Source organism: Trichoplusia ni, chromosome 9 (genome assembly GCF_003590095.1).
Source record: "Trichoplusia ni isolate ovarian cell line Hi5 chromosome 9, tn1, whole genome shotgun sequence".
NCBI classification, from domain to species: Eukaryota; Metazoa; Arthropoda; class Insecta; order Lepidoptera; family Noctuidae; genus Trichoplusia; species Trichoplusia ni.
The window spans coordinates 9515863-9537827 of NC_039486.1; the positions used below are offsets into that span (position 1 = coordinate 9515863).

The 21965-nt window shown below is 33.3% G+C and overlaps 1 protein-coding gene across 3 annotated transcripts in view; it reads left to right on the top strand.

The window, feature by feature from the left end:
* Window positions 1-19177, top strand: part of LOC113497362 — an 87450-nt gene extending 68273 nt beyond the window's left edge. For all 3 annotated transcript variants that reach the window (XM_026876898.1, XM_026876900.1, XM_026876897.1), the window contains 5 exons: window positions 1391-1486; window positions 9541-9676; window positions 9997-10130; window positions 15763-15979; window positions 17314-19177. In XM_026876898.1, coding sequence (XP_026732699.1) covers window positions 1391-1486; window positions 9541-9676; window positions 9997-10130; window positions 15763-15979; window positions 17314-17453 — 723 coding nt within the window. In that variant the 3' untranslated portion in view covers window positions 17454-19177. The remainder of the gene's footprint in view (window positions 1-1390; window positions 1487-9540; window positions 9677-9996; window positions 10131-15762; window positions 15980-17313) is intronic.
* The last annotated feature ends 2788 nt before the right edge of the window (window positions 19178-21965 follow it).

Consider the following 21965-nt stretch of genomic DNA (forward strand, 5'->3'; position numbering starts at 1 on the left):
CAGTTATCAAATTGTTGTTTATTCTATACCAAGTTTTATTAAAATTGTTTGTTTTTGTTAACAAAAATGATTTAGGCAATTATTTTTCAAATGTTGATTCTCATTGGATACACATTGATTAGGACATGGAAATGTAAAATACTATTAATATACTTATTAAAACTTAGATTTAAATAGTATGAACTATTTTGTCTATTAAGATGTTTCAAATGTCGCAAATTTTAATGGCATGTCTGCTATAAATACTTTTACTACTCAATGTAGGTAAATTGTTAGTACCTGTTCATAATTTATCGATCACAGATTATAACTGAAAGTTATTGCGAGCGCTCATCCTCTTAACATGCACTTAAGGGATGGCGCAATAAACTTCCCTGCACCTAACTCAGTGATTTAGACGTTTCGCCGCAAACTGCGACTGGGACAGACATCAGATCGATTGCTGTTAGTAGAAGCTAGGGATTTACTTGAATTAATTCGGTTATCTAATCTTCATCAATTCAATTAAATAAATAAATAAATACTTATAAAAAGTTCTTTGTTTTCTCAAAACTGTTATAGTGGTAATACAATAATGTACTTTTTTTTTGGTATTAAGTTCGTGCAAATACTAAACGCTTTATTTGGCGGAATGAAATGTTATTGTGCAAGTAAGCGGTTCGTGTCAAGGTCGTGAAATCTGTAGTGTATCTTTTTTGAAAATGTTTTGATAAGAGGTTGTCTGGATATTGATTAAGTTTGACCAAAAACAGGCCTCAAGCGTAACGATACGTGTTTAACAAAATTCTGCGGAAAATAATGATTTGAAACAGTGCGATTGCATAATAAAGCTTATTTTATCCGAAATAAAGTTACCTAATTCAGAAGTCAGTTTTCTTCGCATCTACTTATTTGATAAACTATACAAATAAATAGTAAAACTGTTTCAAACAGTGAATGCATTAGACTTATTGATAGCGATAGAGAAATCAAATACTCGAAACCAAATAATGTGGAATGATATCGAATGGACTTACAGACACAGATGTATTAGATTGTGTATGTGTAACTCGAAATGTTAATACCTTGGAAATTATATTCTATATATGAATAGCTATGTACATATATTATATTATATAGCTATTGGAATTGAGATATCATGTAACAGAGCACACCCGAGCTTTTATTTCCAAGCGAAATAGTTTTTATAAGATAAATATGCTCAAAATAACTATTTTTTATTATTTCAACTTTGCGGACACTGGATGTGAAACAAAAATCTGTTTTAAGGTATTATGTTGTGATCGTACATTTACCCTATAGTTTGATGATTTATATTTCAATATAAAACTCCAATTCGTTTTTGTTTATTCAAAACAAACAATTGAAAATCTGCTTTTGTTTTGAACAGGTGGTGTTTTTCAAGAACGGTCAACGAATAATGAAATTCGTCCGAGGACGGGACCCTCCATTTGAACTATACAACGTCACTGGGGCAGAAATTAATGTAAGTACTCATTTATATCAAAGGGACTATCATCATCCCTTATGTTGTGGGAGGGAGATGGCGCTCTACAATGGTGTAAGGACATCTGAATCTTATCTGCATAAGAACCAGATTAAAAAGCACTTGTGGGTGTCCATAACTATTTTTTTTTCAATGTTTATCTAACATATAAGTCTTTGTGTTTCGCTGTTTGAGTTAAACGTCACCGAAACGGCTTGACTAATTTTCATGTAACTTTGTGTGCAAATTGAGTAGGGTTGAGAAACTAAATTTTTAGGGTATTCAACCCTTTTTTTAGTTTTTTTCTACCACATAAATTCCCCACAAATAATTTATATGGTATTACAAGGTTGACTGGGTCAGCTAGAATCAATATTATATCTGCTGCACACAAATATTTTACTTAAGTTTAAAGTTATTTAAATTCATGCATAATTTGATTACAAATGTAAACATTACTTGACACTTTAAACTTTAATTGCGATCTGTCTATATAGATTGGACTTGCCTTTATACTCGGTAATTGAACAATCGACTCTCTAGCCAATTAGTCAAGTGCTGGGATTAACGTGATTTCCAAAGGAATTAAACTAAACCGAATCGAAAGCCACTCCGTTTAGAAACGAGTTTATACAAATTGTATACTTATCCATAACAATATAAGGTACATTATTTAAAAGAATATGTTAATAATTTGTGACCAAAGTCAATCTAAGCGGAACTTTATTATGATGCATCCAAAAGTGTCGCAATCTATAAATATAAGTCATAAAAAAGCATACTGTATGGTCTACTACCGATAGCGAAATCAAAAAAGGAATTTCAATTTTTGTCTGTGAATTAAGTAAATTTCACTTAACATATGTTTGCTTCATGTAAAATGGTTCGCAAAAATAAATTCAAAAATAAATCCAAAGAAAACTCTCCAGTGTAACTATTCCACGTTAAAAAAGTGCTTAAGAAGGAATGTTCCATAATCGTGATACCTACTCAGATAGACAGGTGCCAAGTGCCGTAATTCTAAATATAAAGCAAGTGTTTCTAGAATATACTCAAAAAGAGAGCGGTCGAGAAAATTGTTTGCTTTCAATGACAAGTTACAAAATAGGGTTGGCTTGAGATAAAGCGACTGTTGGACTTTGTCGACAGGTTTACAAACCGACCTTTTTGGAACAGCTTCTTATATTCACACCACATTTTACAAGAAAATGCTAGAAATATTTTCAGATTATAATAAAACCTTTTCAGTGTTACTATGTACAATGAGGCCTCCTAGCACGTAAGATTTTGATTTTTAGGGATCCGTATCAAAAGGGTACCATATTACTGGAGCTCCTTTATGTGACGTCAGTAAGGAACTAGGCTGTATCTCATGAACCATGATGGCTGACAGTTGAAATTTTTACAAAAGAAGTATTTCTGTACCCGTTTAAACAAAAACACTAATAAAAATAAAGATCGACGTTAAGCTACGTTGTTAAGGTCATACATTTGCTGTTGTTTGACAAATAAATATGATGATGAACTCAAAAAACTAATTGGCTGTTTGTACAGAACCGTCAGTGACGCGCATATGACTCACATTTGACCGGCTTTTCGTATTTGACCTTCATTATTTCTGTAGCCTGTAATTATAAGCAACAGGAACATAATTAAAATTAGCTGAACCTAAGCCATTAACTTCAAAATGGATCTTAATTAGACCACCAATCTATTGGTCCACTGTTCAAACAAAGATGGCTTTCAAAAATAATTAGGTTTTATACTTTGGCCTGCGAAAGCCTTTGAAGAACCTCCTTTGTGATCTTTTACTAGCTTTAATGATTCGGTACTAAATTATAGCCATTGAGTTCCTTTTTCTGAATGAAAAATAATTAGAATGTTTTTTTTTATCTAAAATAGGCAGCGCTCTTGTACATCTTATTATGTAATGTCGTGTTTTTCTACGATTTTAAATGAATTATTTTAATTTGCGATTCCGTATGTTAACAAGCTTTTAAGTTAAAACACAAATATATAGGGTCATGATGTTTTCTAGTCATCTATACTGGTACAGTTAAATGGATAAATGTTGCAATATGCTTTACAAATAAAACTTTGATGTCTCCTAAAAGTCAGGAAATTATAAAAGTTACACAAGTCAATATCAGACGGAAAGTTTTTTACATTTTTAAAGTTTGCCCTCTTTAAATGAGTAGGTCAATAATACAAGTTTTACTTTTGAGTATAATTCTCTGTTATAATGAAAAGTGTATTCAATATAAGTTTCAGTTTATTGATATAAAATATTCAGAGCTATCTATTTTTCAAAAAATAATAAAGTTCGGTGACGTAACTGAGTAGCCTAAGTTGTATCAAGAAGTGACGGTCTGGACAAATTTCAATTTAAAATATCTTGATTTTTTATTTTCCAGAACAATATAATGCAACATTATAAGGATAAAATATATATATCCATGTTGATACGTAGTTTTTAGGGTTCCGTAACCAAATGGAACTCTATTACTACGCTACGATGTTTGTTCGTACCTACTCTGTCTCGTCCGTTTGTCCATCCGTCTGTCACCGGGCTGTGACTGGTTGACCGTGATAGCTAGACATTCTAAATTTCAAGTAATGCAATAATTTGGTTGCCACTTCATAACAAATAAAGAAAATATATTACATTTAATAATATAATATCTGCTAGATATTCAATACAACTGGAGTTCATTATATTATTATTTATTAAGTTCCATAGTTTCTTACTATTTATAAGACAACCACGCACGAATTCATCTAATAAAAACATCTGTAAACAATACCAGTATATCATAAACAGCAAATACAAATAGTGAAACCAATGTATGTATGTATTTCATCATTTATCTCGAAGCACAATAAGACCGTCCGTTTCCGAAGTCGGTTGCAAATATAACCCCAGCGGACGTACCAATGTAATATTATGGAACAAAATGAAAATCACGTAGTGTAAACTCCATTGCCGTTCGTGTTTGCGCAGTTTCTAATGCATACATGGAATATTCGTTGTCAGCCGGTAATCTACTGTGCTTCCAGTTAGGAATGAACAAATAGAAGTAAATTTACCGTTGTTTTATAGTAGTTTGAGTTACATATATTTTGGAGCGAAATAAATTAAAATTTAATGTAAGTATGTTTACGCTTTCATTTTAAAGTACTTTAAGATTGCACAGATAGCTGAGTGGTAGATCTCCACGCCAAAACCATGGAGCACGACGTGTTGAGGGTTCGATCCCCTCCTAGGACAAGGATTTTTGTGACCCTTGTATTCTTGTTTGTGACTTGAATCTTTGTGAAACGTTCCACAGCACAATAATTCAATTTCGTATTGCAGGACTCATTTCTATAAAGCGTAAAGGTCTAGTTTATCACATCCCTCTAACTTTTTCCGGTAACACCTATCTTTGATAATGATTTAACGGCAAACAACTATCACTTGACGATATTGCATCAATACTTAACTCAACTGCTGTTGTGGAAATGAGAAGTCATCAATTACAATACTATGCGCTATCTCTCTCCGCTTTGAGAGCTCATAGTAGAAGCCAAATATCACGTCATCCAATCATAACGACGAAATTAATTTCCAACATAGCATTTCGTTCCATTTCATCGGATATAATATACGGGGTGACCTAATTAGAACCATTTCTCTCGACTTGACTCGGTTTTTGTACTATTACGGGTGACCTGACCGATATAGATCTTTGGTAAGGTATTTTTACATTTGGACCAGGAAGTATAATTTTAAATGATTTGTTTATTGTTAAACATGTAGTTTATGGATGTGGTGAAAAGTTATTTTAAGGGGAAACTATGTATTTTCTTTACATATTTTTAAAGTTCTCTAAAGGGTTTTTCACGATATTTTTTTTATCAGTTGTCACAAATCAGTATGTCTCTTTGGTTAGTACACAATTAAGTTGTGGTTACTGGCATTCTTTTTAGTCCTTCACTCAGAGTTAACAAAAATGACACCTATTTTTGCAAGTATATAACAAAAAAAAATGATAATATAATAATAAAGTGGCAAGTTCAGGAGAGGTTTCTAACGTAAGGACTTCGCAAAATTTATAAACAGAAGATTTGAGCGTAAATTGAATTTACCTACTGTAATTTTGTCGATGTGGAACAAAATGAAAAATACCAATCCATTATTATTTATTAAACAACCTGACGGACATTGCAAACGAAAATTGACATCATCCCTATCGCATGGTGTTAGTGGACAGGTTGTCTACTAAACTAATTTTTAATTTTTATATCAATCCTAATACTTCTTCTTAGTTTGGTAATAGTGGAAATCTCTTTTAGTCAACCATATGGAAATGTAGATGCAGACCAAAAAGTTATCGCTTCAGTATTATTATATGAACATTTATCTTAGATACCCTACCACTCCACTAAGTCCATCGTCCAAGGCCCGTCTAGACATTTCAAGTGACGTTTATGATCAAAGCATAACAATTATTGTGAGCAACCAAAGCAAAGCTAACGAACTTATCGTTTCGTTAATTCAAAGAGAGTCGTTTAGAAATCTATTTATTTGCAGTTAAATAAATTATAAAATAAAACGCGAGTCCCATACAGAAGCAAAACAAAAATAATATTTTTGTTCGAAATTAATTTACGATGATAAACTCATAAACAATTTTGTTTTTGTTTACGTTTTACGATATTGGAGAAATTTATCAAAGACCGAATAAATAAAAGAAATGAATTTCTTCACTCTTCTCTTATATCCAATTTGTTACGGATAAAGAGATATAACCACGACTCCGTAAAGCAAAGATTACTCACGCGTATTTATCGCGATCGCCTGACTAGTTTCAAATCCAGCCGGAGTCCTTAACCATGAGCTGACTGAACTGACTGAGTATGCGTAAGTAATCCGTTGTATCATTTCATTATAAATAATCCTGATAATAACTGACTTTCGTAATGTCCTTTTTACGAAATCTAGACTGAATAAATCTAATCTCATCCACTTGACCTGCACTAGATTGCACTAAAATATGTCCCTACAAACACACCTCATAACTAACTCATATACATGTAACTTTCCCCGAAACTGTCACTTTATACCCTTCATCTTGTCACCTCATAAATAATAAAAGAATATAAAAAAACGTGCCAAAATATTTTCTTTTATTGATACATAGTAAATTTGGTACAGTCAGCAAAAAAGTCAGTCAATACAATCCGATTTCAAAAATGTTTGATTTATTCAGTGATCTGGTAATCGGTATTGTTTTTTTTTAAACAAGTTCTCAAGCCTATTTTGTATCTTATTTGCACAAAAACTACTCGTTAGAAATGATAATGTGAAATTTTATTTTCCTTTTTTGACTTCTTTTGCTGACTATACATAGGCTGGAATAACTGAAATAAAACTTGTATCGATGGCAGTCACATCACACTTTCGAGAACTGAGAACTTCAACCTCTTTATATAATAGTAACCTTCTTTACTTTAGTACTTAAAGAAAAAGTACATTTTGCCTATATTGGATCTTAGATTTAAAAAAATCGCAACAAATATTTGCTTTTGAAATTAGTTTGTGTTCGATTGACGCTGTGAATATTGTCCTCTTTTCTAATTTCGAACTTTTTTAAAAGACAAGTGGAAAACACACCTGCTTTTGAAATTTGAAAAAATGAATACCATTTTAAATATTCATACACTTTGAGAGGAGTGTTGTGGGAGAGTTCTCATTTTGACGATTTTTTTGTTTGTTACCTCAGTAGGTACTTCGAACTGGATTGAACAATTTGATTTATTCTTTTTTCATTTAAGGTAAAGTAGCTGTAGTATTTAATTGAAGCCTGTTGTACGTTTTTGTTAAAGTCACGCAACTCATCAAAAAAAAAGTGTCATTTTCATGCATTTGAGCATTTGTATTGACACTTACTGTCCCATAAGTGCATCAAATACGTATTAAGCAACTTTTCACCAGTATATTTTACCACTGAAAACTTAATTACCAGTCTACATATTAGACCGAGAGTTGAAATTAAATCATACATAGTTGTTACTACCGCCCTGTAATTACTTTTATAGCCCGCCAAGGGATTGTAAACCCTTAAAAATAAACTGTCATTAAACTGTTTTGGAAAGGTTTAAGCAGAAATTCACTCCTAATAATTAGAAAGAGGAAAAAAATACAATTTGTGTATCATATTTTTATCATTTTTTTTTAACATGACATTTAAATATTTCGGCGTTCTTAAAATTATTCTTTAATGAAGAGTGACGCTCGCAAATTATTCGACCTGTTTATTCAATCACCCAGACGCAAAATAAACATAAACTAAAAAAAAATACTTACAAATAAATTTAAAATTCCAAGCGAAATACGTCGCAAACACTTAGCATAATACAAAACGCAAATAAATCAACACAAACAAACCATTTGTGAAATATTTCGCTTAAGTTGAACTAACGTAAATATTATTTTCGTGAAGTTTGGCCTTCCACTCTCGGGTCGACCGCAAATGCTCTGAAATACTCGAATGGGACAAACTATATAGGGGAGTAATCCCTTAACTTGTTTATTTATTATTGTTTTATTAAATAGGGAATGGTTATGGCACATGTAATGGTACTTTGTGTCTTGATGGTATACGTACCTCATTACCTCGTCCTTTTAACAATGCTTGGTGCATTCCATTATTATAATACCGTAGTCTTATCCTTGCACGTTTAAAAGAGTGTAGTGAAATGCCTTTATTTGCAATGCAGTTTGATTGAGTGGGCAGAACATATGAATTGCAACAGGATAGATTTTAGACCGTCTGTATTTCTTTCAAGCTTTACTGTGCTTATGTAAAGAAGTTTTTTTTTGTTTTCAATTACGTTTAATATCTGTGTCGCGGCGCAGACAGTTGTGTATGACGTTATATTTTTTTAGACACCTCGCTAATCCTTTAGTGAGAGGAGGGTTGTACTATGCTATATGTACATACCACTCAATTAACCGTATATTATTAATTTAATTTTATCTCTGCGCTTGATTGTTTAAACTAAGTTCATTAAACTCCAGATCTCTACAACCTTATGAAAATCAAAGCTAAATACACAATCCAGTTTAACTTGTTTAGGTAAAACGTTCATCTTGTCAGAAGATGATTTAACCGAAGCAAGATAATTTAATCCCAGATTTATCGAATCTACTTGAATTGGAAATTGAATTTCAATTTACGTTTATAAACATGATGTTTTTATTTCGAGAGTCTTGCGAGATTTGTTTAAGTGTTTCATTTGCGGATAATGTGATTTGAATTTTTGAGTACGTTTTGCAAATAATATTTACACTAGCTGTTCGCCCGCGGCTTCGCCCGCGTCGAGGTCAGTTATATCGCGTTTCCAAGAGAACTCTTCAAAAGTCCGGGATAAAGAAGCTAGTGTGGTGATCAATGCTCAAACCTTTCCTATACGGGAAAAGTTCTGTGACTAGCTATGGGACAAATACATACTGATATTATACAAATTAAACATATTCATAATGATACAGGTTTGTTAAATAACTCAGAAAAGCCTTTTGAAATTTCATGAATATTAATCGATTGAGGTATTGATAACTTAAAGTTTCTTTTAAGAATTTGTATTCAACAACATTGGGCAGTATTTCCTCAAGCCTTCTTCTTTTGTTGTTTTCCTTTTACACCGTATTTCTATGATTCTCGAACACTTGTTCTGAGTCTTTGTGCAGGTGACTTGAACCTTTGTAATACCCGCTATGACACAAGGATGATACTCCTCCCTGGCAGTAAAAGGGAATTTACCATAGAAATTCAAATGTATAAACAGTTTTACTCAACTAACAGCATTGTATACCAGCATGTTTTGAAGTAAAATTGTGGGTGTGAAAGAGGGCTCCACGCTATGTTTTATGTGTTACTTTAAGGCTTGGCGGTAGACTCTCTGACGGACAGCGTGATGCCGCATTATAGACAGTTGTCACCTTATTAAACTGGGACCGCTCAGATCAGATTATATTATCACGTTTATTAATAATTTTTTTTTGTCCACAGCTTATAAAGCTATCTCCGACATCTATAACGCTGGAGCGTCTTGACTTCTCCGCGTCAGGCCCCTACGCCTGCGAGATCGCTCTCGAAACCCCTTTATACTCTAAAGTTTCGAAGATACATGAACTCAATGTCATTGGTAAGTTTTTGCGATGCGTATTTGTAATTATTTATTTAAAGGAAACTAGTCGAACTGAGTGTTTTCGATTAGTAACTCCGTCGCCGCTTCAGCTCATTAATAAGGATTCCCTATGGGTCTGAAACTAGTCGGACTATCCCGATAAATATGTATAAGTAAACCGGTATTAAATTAATAATAACTTTATATAACTTTAGATTATAATATAAACAAAACCAATAAATAAAGATTCTTGATATTTAAAAGAATAATCTAAAAGAACGTTCCTTATAGAAACTGAACTTAGAATAAATTAAGTTAATAAATGTGTAACTTTGCAGTTCGTCAGAAATTCCGTCCAAAGATAAAAATAAAGCACAAAAAGTTGTCTTCAAGCGACCACCTGGAGGCGACGTGCCAGAGCGCGCCGGCCCACCCCGCCCCCCACCTCACCTGGTTTATTAATAATAACAAGGTAAGTTTAAGATCCTACCCAATAGATTACACCACACAATAACTCTTATTCCGACCCTCGTAAAAAGTAATGATGGAATTTTTGGCTGCGTATGCAGTTAGAAGAGATTTTTGCCGGCGATTATTTTTTTGTTGAATATTTTATAAGTTTTTGATGAACCGAACAAAGTTTACGGCACACCTATATTATTTTGTTTACCATATTCTTTCAGTTTTTCGATGTTGTATCATATTATTTATATCACCATAGAACTATGAAAAAAGAAAAAGTTTTTTTTTTGTATTTGTCACATTATCTCCTACGGTCCGTGGGCCACGTGTTTTGCTGGGCTGTTTTAAACCAGTTTAAATTCGGTTTTAATTAAGCTCTCAAAAATATGGAATAATTACGTTAGCAAATAATTAATTAAGTATTATTAATGAAATGTATTATCTGAGTTCGGTTATGTCTTACCTGACATTGCCATATGCATTTCAGAAACCCCACTTCTCAAGAGCCTCATCCCGAAAATTGTTCAGACGATAAACTTTAAAGAAAATTCGCATTGTCACGGGAAATGTTCTCTGTACGTTATTACTAGCGCATAATAAGATGTCGGGCCAATTCTTCTTGTCTTAATCACATACCACGACACCCCTGGGGTTGGAAGCTTTATCACACGAGTACGCGTATAGACAAGTTATATGAATATTTGAAATTGCCATAGTAACAACCACAAATGAAGCACGTTCGGTATTACTTTTTATTCCATGAATTACATAGAGCGGAGAACGGGATTATACGACTTTTTCACATTTCATATTACCTAGTAATTTTCGCTGAAATAATCTCGTAGTGGCAGAGATTGAGTATCTTGAAGTTGATATTTTTAGGTCTACTTGGATCTCGGAAGATTGATTTTGTTGCCTTGATCCGTGATAATAATGTAATTTATATTACTGAACCGACCGAATGAATATTGACATAAAGTAGGCTATCAAAAGGCTACAAAAATATGTTAAAAAAACAATAAGGTGTTAAGATTTAGACTATTATAATGTTCTATAATTCCTGAATTCCTTACCTCTCCAAAAATTTTGCAACTATGATAAAGTGATACCCTCTTACTCTTATGCTTTTAAAACTAAATCATTTAAAATTCACTAGTATTTTGCACTAACATGACACTATTCCCGATAAAGCACATAAAACAAAATTTCGAAACTAAAACCACATACCATAAATTTTCCGCTTCACCGATTAAAACGAAAATGATAGATTAATATTCAAAAACGTGAATAGCTGCGCATAGAATGATGTGATGAATATTTATGAAATCAAGCGGTGAATACTACTTCACGTTTGAATTTCATCGTCGATTCGTTAGAACTTTACGGATGGTTTAACCATTGAACAATTTTCGTCCAGTCTGTCGATTTTAAAACCAGCTCTGTGGCAAAGTTTGCAACTAGCGGATGTGTGAAAATATCCATGAATGCAGAATAAGGAAAAGATATATGTAAAAGTGGCACGTGGTAAGTAAAGTTTCTGCTTTAACCCATGGGGAGCGGCGTGGTGTTATGCATACGTTTAAAGAAACTTTAAGTCATTTGAGAATGAAATGGATGGACTTTTTACTCCTTTGACTTTTTACTATGCTTGTAGCATGAATTTGATCACAAAGTATTAATTATTTTATAAAGTTTTCAGATTAATTACTGAAAGCTAAACAAGAATTTTCGGACATATTTATCCCTATATTCAGAGGTAATATAACATCATTTCTCGAATAATTCGGTTACAGAACATTGAATCAAAATGTAAATTCTGAGTTGGTCAGAGAATCAGATGTAAAGTTCCCAGGGGAAGTCCAACGCTATTAGCTGTACCACAGGTTTACAATGTAATAGACCTACCAGATTCATTAAAACTTATTCGAAATGTCGAGTTCATTTAAATAAAATTTCGTTACTATACAAAAGTTTGGATGGATGTTAGTTAATCTATCACGCCTGAACGGATGAACGGATCTGACGTCACATAAATTTTGATCCCGGGGAAATGTAGGCTTTTTGTGAATTTGTCCAATAACAAATGTTTACTATGTGAAAATGTAAAATATATGTTTTCAAATTACGTAAATCGTATTAAAAAGATGAAGTCATAATATTGCTTTAATCTATATCTATACTAATATATAAAGCTGAAGAGTTTGTTTGTTTGTTTGTTTGAACGCGCTAATCTCAGAAACTACTGGTCCAAATTGAAAAATTATTTTTGTGTTGAATAGACCATTCATCAAGGAAGGCTTTAGGCTATAAACCATCACGCTGCGACTAATAGGAGCTAAGATATAATGGAAAGTGTGAAAAAAACCGGGCAGGTATACCTAAATCATAACTGATATCTTCTACCCACGGGGACGAAGTCGCGGGCAACAGCTAGTTTTAGATATTCATATACATTTTTTTAAATACGACATAAAGCTATACCTTATTTTAAAATGTTTCTCAGAATACCTGAATTGACTGTTAAAATATTATATTTTCTATCAAGACTGGTGCATGTTGGAAACGAAGATTGGTTTTGTGGTATATTTTGTCTATACGAAGCATTCTGAGATTATAGTAAATTTTTTCTATATAATTACTTTGTGAAATGTGAAATATATACTATATTTTCTTAAATTGCTTTAGTTCATATTCGTTTCAAAAGTCCCATCTTTAAACACTTAGAACGGTTGAAGTTCCATCGATTTATCCTATCGTCAAATCCGTGTAAATATTCTATCAGTCCGTTTCGTAGAACTGTCGGTATCGCCTGAAATGCTGAAATTCTCCATTAGCCTGTCAATAATGCCACAAAATTGAGCCTTCAACTGGCCGGAGGATTTGATGTGAAAGCTTTGCCGGTGCCAGGAACTATCAGAAGTGAGACAGTGCCAAGGTGCCTCCAGGGCAAAGCATGACGAACTGACGCGTGTAAATGTATTACTATCTGGATTTCTGATGTTATTCTATTTACATAGTGATATGTAACGTTGTAAAAAAGTGAAATACAGATTTTAGAATATTGAATATTTGTTGTGTGGTTTAAAAACTCCAAAGCGAAATATATGCTTTTGTCTTTTTACCAGTGGTTTAGTGTATATTATGCCAATCGAAGTGAATAAAAAGTTACGCCAATTTAGAAAATCAAGCATAAATTCTTAAAGTATATATTATTATCCAAAAAACACTGCCTAAAGTCAATTTTCCATGCGATCGCAGTCGCTGGCATAGCTGGTAGGAAATATAATAACCTCAAAACTAACAATGGAGAGTGATATATTAATATTCTGGACGGTTTAAGTGTATCTTAATTTGGAACGAATACAAACGTCTTGCCCCAATATCACAAACAAATAAATAGCTACAATAAGATGGACTTTTAAAGTATTCAAATACATATAAGAGGGCATTTTGAATATTAACTAGGATATAATAGGTTCATAATAGACGAACATAGGTTTGACCTACTTCTTGTCTCCAGAGGAAAAAAAAATCTAATCTAAAATAGTATTTTTAACTTACGGTAAATTGGTCACGCATTACTGGCACTAAATATTATAACCAAAAGGCTTGTAACTTATTTTTCCTAAAAAAATATAATGATCGATGTTTCCATGTATTTGTTGAAAACTAAATTGGTTGGTTTGTGTTAACCCAATGAGTATCGCGTGCACAGTTTTATTAACCTTGAGTTCGTGCCCAAAGGAAACGCTTAGCCACACCAAGAATGCTAATTTTAGTTTAGTTGACCATTTTCTGAACGTACGACGCTATAATGAGGTAGTATTTATATTTCGCTTTGATTAGGGTTCGTTGTGGCTAAAACATGAGGCTTTTCTTTAAGGGTTGAAAGGCTATCTGAAAATATACAGACGGACAATAATATATTGTTGTTGCATACTACTTTGAGCTTTATTTTAATGCTAGAAAGATGTATTTATACTAAAACATGGGCATACAAAGCTATTAAAATTATAAACCCGTAAGGTTGTAAGTATGGATGGATGTTTGTTACTCCATTCTTCAAAAGCCACGGAACGGCATAGTAAAAAAAATTCTGCCAGGTAGTATGCTATAATCCCTAAAAAAATGTCGTCCATTATTGGAACACATCAGGACATATTGAATTCTAAATCCTGGACGTCCATTTTATGCTCCTGTACTTTCCTATACCAGCATAAAATCAAATCCTACTTTAAATCGAATTACTAGCGTACTGTCCATCACTCCACCAACATTTTGACAAACTGTCAAAAAGGTCAACTTAGCGCGGACAGAGTACAAACCAGGGCCTTTGCAGTTAGAAGTGAGATACTGTTATACACAATGTAGTGCGCCATCTAGCTTCCACAATAGTAACAAAACGCGTTATGAGATCATAATACAGGCACACATAAAAAATCAAAAGAGCTCTTTGCGGAATAATAAAACTGGAATAATGCAGTTTTATTTTTATGCAGAAGTTCAGAATCACTAGGCGTAGTCGGTCCTTTAAACTAGGTCAAAGTATTTTTGTTCCTTTATTATTTAAACTATGATTGCCAGGTCCTTATTAGCCTAGTCGGTAAGGTAGAAGACTAGTGAATAATCTAGAAAAAAGGAAATCGATACTTGTTTACAGCAAATTACAGACTTCTAAGGTATGACTTAAACTGCTATTATGGATTCCGAACTACTCTTAAGTGACTCCTAAGTGACTGACTTTCTTTTAGTTCAAATTGGCCTAATGATAAAAATAGTACATTTTAAAAGGATACTCGTTAAAATGGTTGTCCATAAAAAAGTATTCTTTTATCTTAAATATTACTTAGGCTAGATTAGGATCAGGTTATTCAAAGCGCCCCAATTTGGCTGCTTACTGTGTAGGGTGGTTTTAGACAGTAAGAGTCCTTCACACCCCTTCACCTTTTCCAGGGCGAAGGAAGTCCACGAGGATTTACCGGGTACCAGCACCGGGTAAAAAAACGTCGGAATTCTGACCTTTAATGCCAGATTTCTCTTAAAGATCTTTTTTGTAGACAGCAAATATTTTACAAACTTCAGTTTTTTGGACTAATGACTGAATATCGTTCAGGGAGCTATTTGAAGGGCGATATTTATTAAAAGACATTTGATAATACCTAAATGGAAAAAAATCTTCAGTCCTTTCGTTACAAAATTAGACTCAATATCGTAAATTATTTATCGTTCTTGCCAGAGATAAAAGAATGACAATTCTATTTTTGGTACTCCTTTCACCAGCTTTCGACGACGGGTATTTTTTTTCCCTTCTAAATATGGAGAGTAAAAGGAGTTCGGAAATGTGCGTGAATATTTTAGTTTGTTCCTCGCTTGTTAAGTCTAAAAATATCTCAGTAGAATAAACCTTATTACTGTTACAATCAAATATTTAGAAAGATATGTTTAACTAAATTCGTCTTTTCGATGGATGTTTTATATCTTGTCTTGATAAAAGCACTGGACAAATTTGGACGAAATTTTATTTACATAGATAGTTTATAACCTGGATGAATAAATAGGATAGTTTCATCAAAATTTTATGTGGGCAACCTAATCTCATTTTTCTGGCCCACAACAGCCTTCTAACAGCCACTAACCCACAGGTCGACGAGAGCCTAACAGTACCATACGGGACGCTGAAGGTCCATCGCCACCATCATGGGATGCCGCTGTCGATGACCAACACGTCGCTCCACTTCCCTTTGACGACACTACAGCTGTACCCCAACCAGACTGTGGACATCACTTGTCTGAGTACCATCCCCAGCTACGCGAGTATGGGAGAGGGATTCGCTGATGTACAGAACCATACTGTCACAGGTAAGAAACAAAGTATAGCTGGTCATGTAAGTTTAGTAAAAAGGGGTGAGCAGTAAATCGGTTTCCAAGCGAAATAGAATGTACTTTTGATTTTAGGACTTCATTCATTGGTGTTGAAAAAAAATTATTACAATTTATATAAAGATATAAATCTTAATAAATAATGCCTGAACTAGGAGATACTGAATTTCAGGCATTACGAGCTAGCCAAATCTTATGTAAACAAAACTAATTTTAAATAATATAATAAAATTATTAGATAAATAACATAACATGCATCTAATGTACAGAGATAAAAGATAAGCAAAGTAGACAAAACTGCAAAATCGCATTATTATACATGTATTGGAAATTATAATCAAGATAACATAATTTTATTTAATAAAAATATGTGTACTTCTACTAAAGGTCCACGTTAAGGCATAGGTTTAAAATAGGAACAATTGGAACAAAACAGAAGCAGGAATTTAAATTATAATGACATTCCAATTACAAGCGCGACATTTTTAAACGTTGAGACAATTATGTTACGTTACACGTCACAAAGAGTTTTTATTAAACAGTTTTAAAAACGAACCGTGAACTCCTCTGACATTATAAATTTAGTCTAATGTAATTAAGAGGAACTCGCAGTAATTTGAATTTTAAAACCTTGCCTAAAACTACCCGGTGTTAAAATTCTAGACTTGTCGGTTTAAATAGGGTTTTCATAAACTTAGTTACGTGTTACATTTAAAAGAGAATTCTTGGTAAAAAATATTTTTGGTTTATCAATTCTGTCCAAATGCCCGGTTTAGTTGTATTTCACGTCGAAATGCAAAGTTTTATTTTATTGCATTCTCAGTGCCTCTTGGGAAATATAACAAGGATGTTCGTTAATCTATTTACATCGCTCCTAATTTGAGATGTAATCAAATTCCAATCATACGTGACAAATTCAAATTAGTGACGACAATCACCGTTACATTGAACTAATTATATTTTGTAGTAGTTACCATATTATGAGTCTAATTACACCTTTAAGACTTATAGAGTAAAAATAAGTTTTAATTATGTCTAGCCTTAAATAACTCGAATACGTTTTTGTCAACACTCAAGAGGTAAATGGCGTTTATTATTTGGCGACATTAAAACGACATACCTGTGCATAATGCTGGGCTTAATTCTCCTAAAACCTAGCGACACGCTTTACTCAGGAATTATAACGGTAGAATACCTCAGGAAATTAAGTCCTGGGGCGTATGTTAGCTTAAATTCCAGCCTGCTAAATTACCTTCATTTGTAAACAACGAAATTTAGTGTTCCTTTTTTCAAATGACATTTTTCTTTTTCAGTCAACGTGGTTCGCATCGAACCAGTGCCAACTCAGCTGCCTGTCAAAATTGTTAGTTCCAAACTGAATTTATCGGCTCGATGTCATGTAGATCGTGTTTTGTTCGTTTTAGTCATATTTCTGTGCCATATTTACTTCTAAACTCGGATATGACGTTCATTGTTAACATAACATCTGTCAAATTTGTTCTCGTGTAATGTTAGGTTGAGCATAACATTCGCAGTTACATCGTCGGCGTAATGCTTTGAAGTAAATGTTTCATAAAGGCTGATCCATATTATTACGGGCAGGTCGGGGCTAACAGCGGTTGTTTGAAATGGCTTCAATTCGCCACAGATTGCGTTGCATTAAAACCCGCCCAGGCAATAATGTGTGGGAGCCTTTATATCATATGCACATCACCTCCTTATATATGATATTCGGTGTGTCGTATAGACGTTTTATAAATATTACGAGCAAGTTACTAGTACGTATTTACGAGCTTAGTATGTGTATGGTGAGTTATCAAAGTTTTTTTATTGTGAAAAATGAAATGTGTGGTGCTAAAATGAGGAATGAATTGAAAAAACGAGATAAAAAAACATGCGATCACAAGTACACACAAAAAGGCTAGTCAAATTAAAATCAGGCTGCATATGTGTACATACTTCATTTGGTTTTTTGAGATATAATTCTTGCTTCGAAATGTCCGTATCAATGACCAAATACTCCTACCACAAAAGCATTGTTGCCAGTATTAATTCGACACAAACCGCAGAAACTACAGACCGGGGTCCTAACCCTCGTTTGGTATAATACAATTTGACAGGTGTTATATTATTAGAGAACATATTTTAACTGTTGTAATATAAAATAAGAATTCTAAAAGATTGTGTTGTCAAAATAACAGCATACTGTATTTAGAAACCGAATGAAAAGTTTATTTCAGCGAATTTAAATAAGGTTCATAATAAAGTAACATTATTTCCAAACAATAAACTTCGTAACCGCTCAATTGGCGACTATCGTTCAAACTCCTAATCGTTATTAAAATCTGTTCGAATAACTTTAAATAACGCGATTCCCTCGGCAAACAAATATTAATTTAATTAACGCCAGTTATAATCTTATTATGGACGTTTAGGCAAATCCCTTCAAAATAAAGGGCCAGGCAACGTTTATAATTTCGGTCGCCAATATCAAAATTGCTTGTCTAATGAAGAACACCAAGGAAGTTATGGTAAAACTTCCGTCTTACGTCAAGCCAATTTGGAAAACTTAATTTCGTCGCGTTGAGCAATGATTCAACATTTTCCGTGTAATATTTTAATGCAGAATACGTATTTTATGAAAAGCTGCATGAACTGAAACAATCTATAATAAATTATGCGTAAAACATAACGGCCAGTTATTGGCAATTTAAAGCTAAAACAAATTGCGCGCTGAATATGTCATAACGGATTTAACTCCAAACTTTATTCCGACGTTATTTTCGCAGAACGTGATCAAATGCAGGTGATTTTGAATAATACAAGACCAATAACCAAATATTTTTTGTACGAGACGGCAGATATTTGTACGCGGATTTTACTTTTCGAATTATTTATTGATGAGCTTCTCAGCGCTTTATATCCTCTGTATATTTACCTTTTGACTTATGTATGCGCAATTATGAGACTGAATTAGAAAGTTAGAGATGTAAATGACCCGATTCGACACCCACCTCCGACGCTAGAACCCACGTATGTCCATTTTGTAATATATAAATGTAATGGCGTAGCCAGAGACAGAAAGATGTATAATTGCGTAATTTAAAATATGTTGGCTTTTACAGTGTTAGGAATGTTGTACCTACATGTAAAAGTAAATGTTTTTTTTCCTCTGAATATTTTTAGGCTAATAAAAATGTCACTTGAAACAAGTTGTAAATAAAATAAATGTAACATTTTAAGAATGAAATAAATTCTTATTTCACGTCTATTTTATGTACTGCTTTTAGTGTAGCGAAATATTTTAGGCAAATTATTAAATGCAATTAGTGAGTTGCCCTTAACTTATTACGCAAAACTAATTGATATAATTAATTAAAAGGAAGAAAAATATGTTTCGTTGATCATATTAAGAACTAAACCAAAGATTAAATTAATATTTATTTAATGTTATAATTTGTAGAGATTTATGTCATCAATTTGACTAGAAAATTCTGATAATTGATAGTTTTTTAAATTATAAATTTTAGTAAATTATATCGTATTTGCATATCATATATTATGTCAATTGTTTTATAAAGTGTTCTTGGTAAATGGAAGTGAATTGAAGTGAGTATGGCACTTGTTACGTACATGATATGTTGTTAGGCATCGCGCAATATGCCTGGGATCTAGAAAAGAATAAAAACGTATTACCTATGTGAACCTAAACGTTACACAACCGAGGTCGAATAATGAGAATTGATTCCATGTTATTTGTTTCAAATGCCGAACGAAGAATTCGACGGATGTCGAAAGCGTAAATTAAAGCCAACACACTGGCATCAACACACGCCCTCACACTACAAACTAAACCAAAATTTCATTCAAATACCAGCTCCATACCGAACAGATAATCAACCAGAACAGTACGTGAATCGTTCCTCAGAATAATTCCACACAATTTAAACTGCGAGTGTATTTGCACAGTGGTGCAATCCGTACGGCGAAGACAAAGCCGCGCGAAAGCCCTGTGGGCCAGTGGCGTTCGCGTCCATTTGTGGAAGCACACTCCACTATACACAACACTTAATGCTCTTGGATTTATTCACGAAATAAAGTATCATGCTAAAGAATTCTAGAAAACTTTTGTTCTAAAATATGTATGAGAAAACTTTGCGTTTGTCTACGTATTTGGTTCTATTCTGACTCTCTGAGTAAAACGCGTGTGAAGTTTGATAGCTGGCTGTCTAGACAGCTTTTCGATTTTCAAACTTTGTAGAAGATCAATGATTGATATGAGCAGCATTTTGGAATTTTTGTTTTATGGTAAATCAAAAGTCACGTAGAAGAGTTATGGGTACTTAGACCCCATGCTTATATTATAAATGCGAAAGTAACTCTGTCTGTCTGTCAGTCTGTCTGTCTGTACGGATTTTAATGAAATATGGTACGGAGATAGAGTTGACCTTGAGAAAGAACATAGGATAGTTTTTATCCTGGACTTTTGAAGAGTTCTCTTGGAAACGCGATATAACCGACCTCGACGCGGGCGAAGCCGCGGGCGAAAAGCTAGTATAGTAATACGAATCTGTGTCATCGTAGACAAAGCCGGGCGAAGCTGCAGAGCGTTAGTCCATGCTCGGATGCAACACGACGCCTAATGATCTAACAATGATTGTGCTCTCGATTCCGAAGCGACATATTCTGAGACCATTTTGAAACTAAACTGAAGGGTCTTGTTACCGTCCACGCCATAGAACAGAAACGCGTAACGTAGTAGGTAGTAAGTATTCATCCTGCTTGGTCGTCTAGTAGTGAAAATTAAAAAGAAGTCGTTCTTTTTCCAAAATATTCTAAAGCTTTCTGTCACCTTTTGATGTGACAAGTGTGCGTAACCCTAAGTATCATTTTCTTTTACTTTCCCATGTCCCATGGTCCACAGCCACCATTAATAATAAGAAAGTAGTCTACCCGTCTGTCAATCCCATTGTTGTTTCGAAGGTAGACTATGGAAGGACATTGTTTACTTTTTATATCAGGAAAACCGCGAGAAACATTAAGGACGAAGTCGTTGGAGACTTTAATGCTATGTAAATCGGTGCGTTTAACGACCGTTTTTTGCCGGGACTCGATCGTAAAGTTATATTTGCACGTCATTTGCTTAAGTCAGCAAGCGATAGTGTCGACATCGCAAGAATTATGGCTAAATATAATTACCTACGTATTAACACGGAATTAAAGAAGTATGAAATATGAGCTACAAGCATGTAGTCATACTATTAACTAGGTACATATTTATGCATTTAAAAACATTCTTCCTCCATACATTGTGGACGTACATTTAATACTTGTGCATACCAGCACGCGAGGCATTTTGCGCGATGCCATACCTCGTAATAAGAAACGGTAAGGAGCAATTGTGTAACAAAAACATATCATGATTAGAAGTGAGTATTTGTAAACAATTTTATAAATGTTGTCAAATTGGAGAGGCTTTCACCGTTTGGTTGGTATTACAATGTTTATAGGGATTCTTGAAAGCTTTGAATGCATTGTTTTTGGAAGCCGAAAAGAAAGTATATATAAATTATTGTATTGTATAAATATGTGAACGACTTAATTTTTATTGTAAACTCGTAATTAGTGAAGCTTAAAGCGTTAATTGATTAGATTAATATAATGTGTGTAAAAGTTTTAAAGTAAGAATTACTAATAAAATAGCTAATATACTTTCTGTAGATATTAACGGAATATAAATAATTATAATTGTATATTGACATAATCTTTGATGTACGTGTTTTATTGTTTTTGATCAATGTCAGTAATTCTGTCAATGTATTAATGTTATAAATATGTAAAGTTAGTGTTAATTTTGTTGCTAAAATGATGAAAAACAAGAATTATAACAGCTAGATTTTTGTTTCAAGTTTTCTATCGATCTAGATTTCATTAATGACATTCGATTTTTGTATTATAAACATGA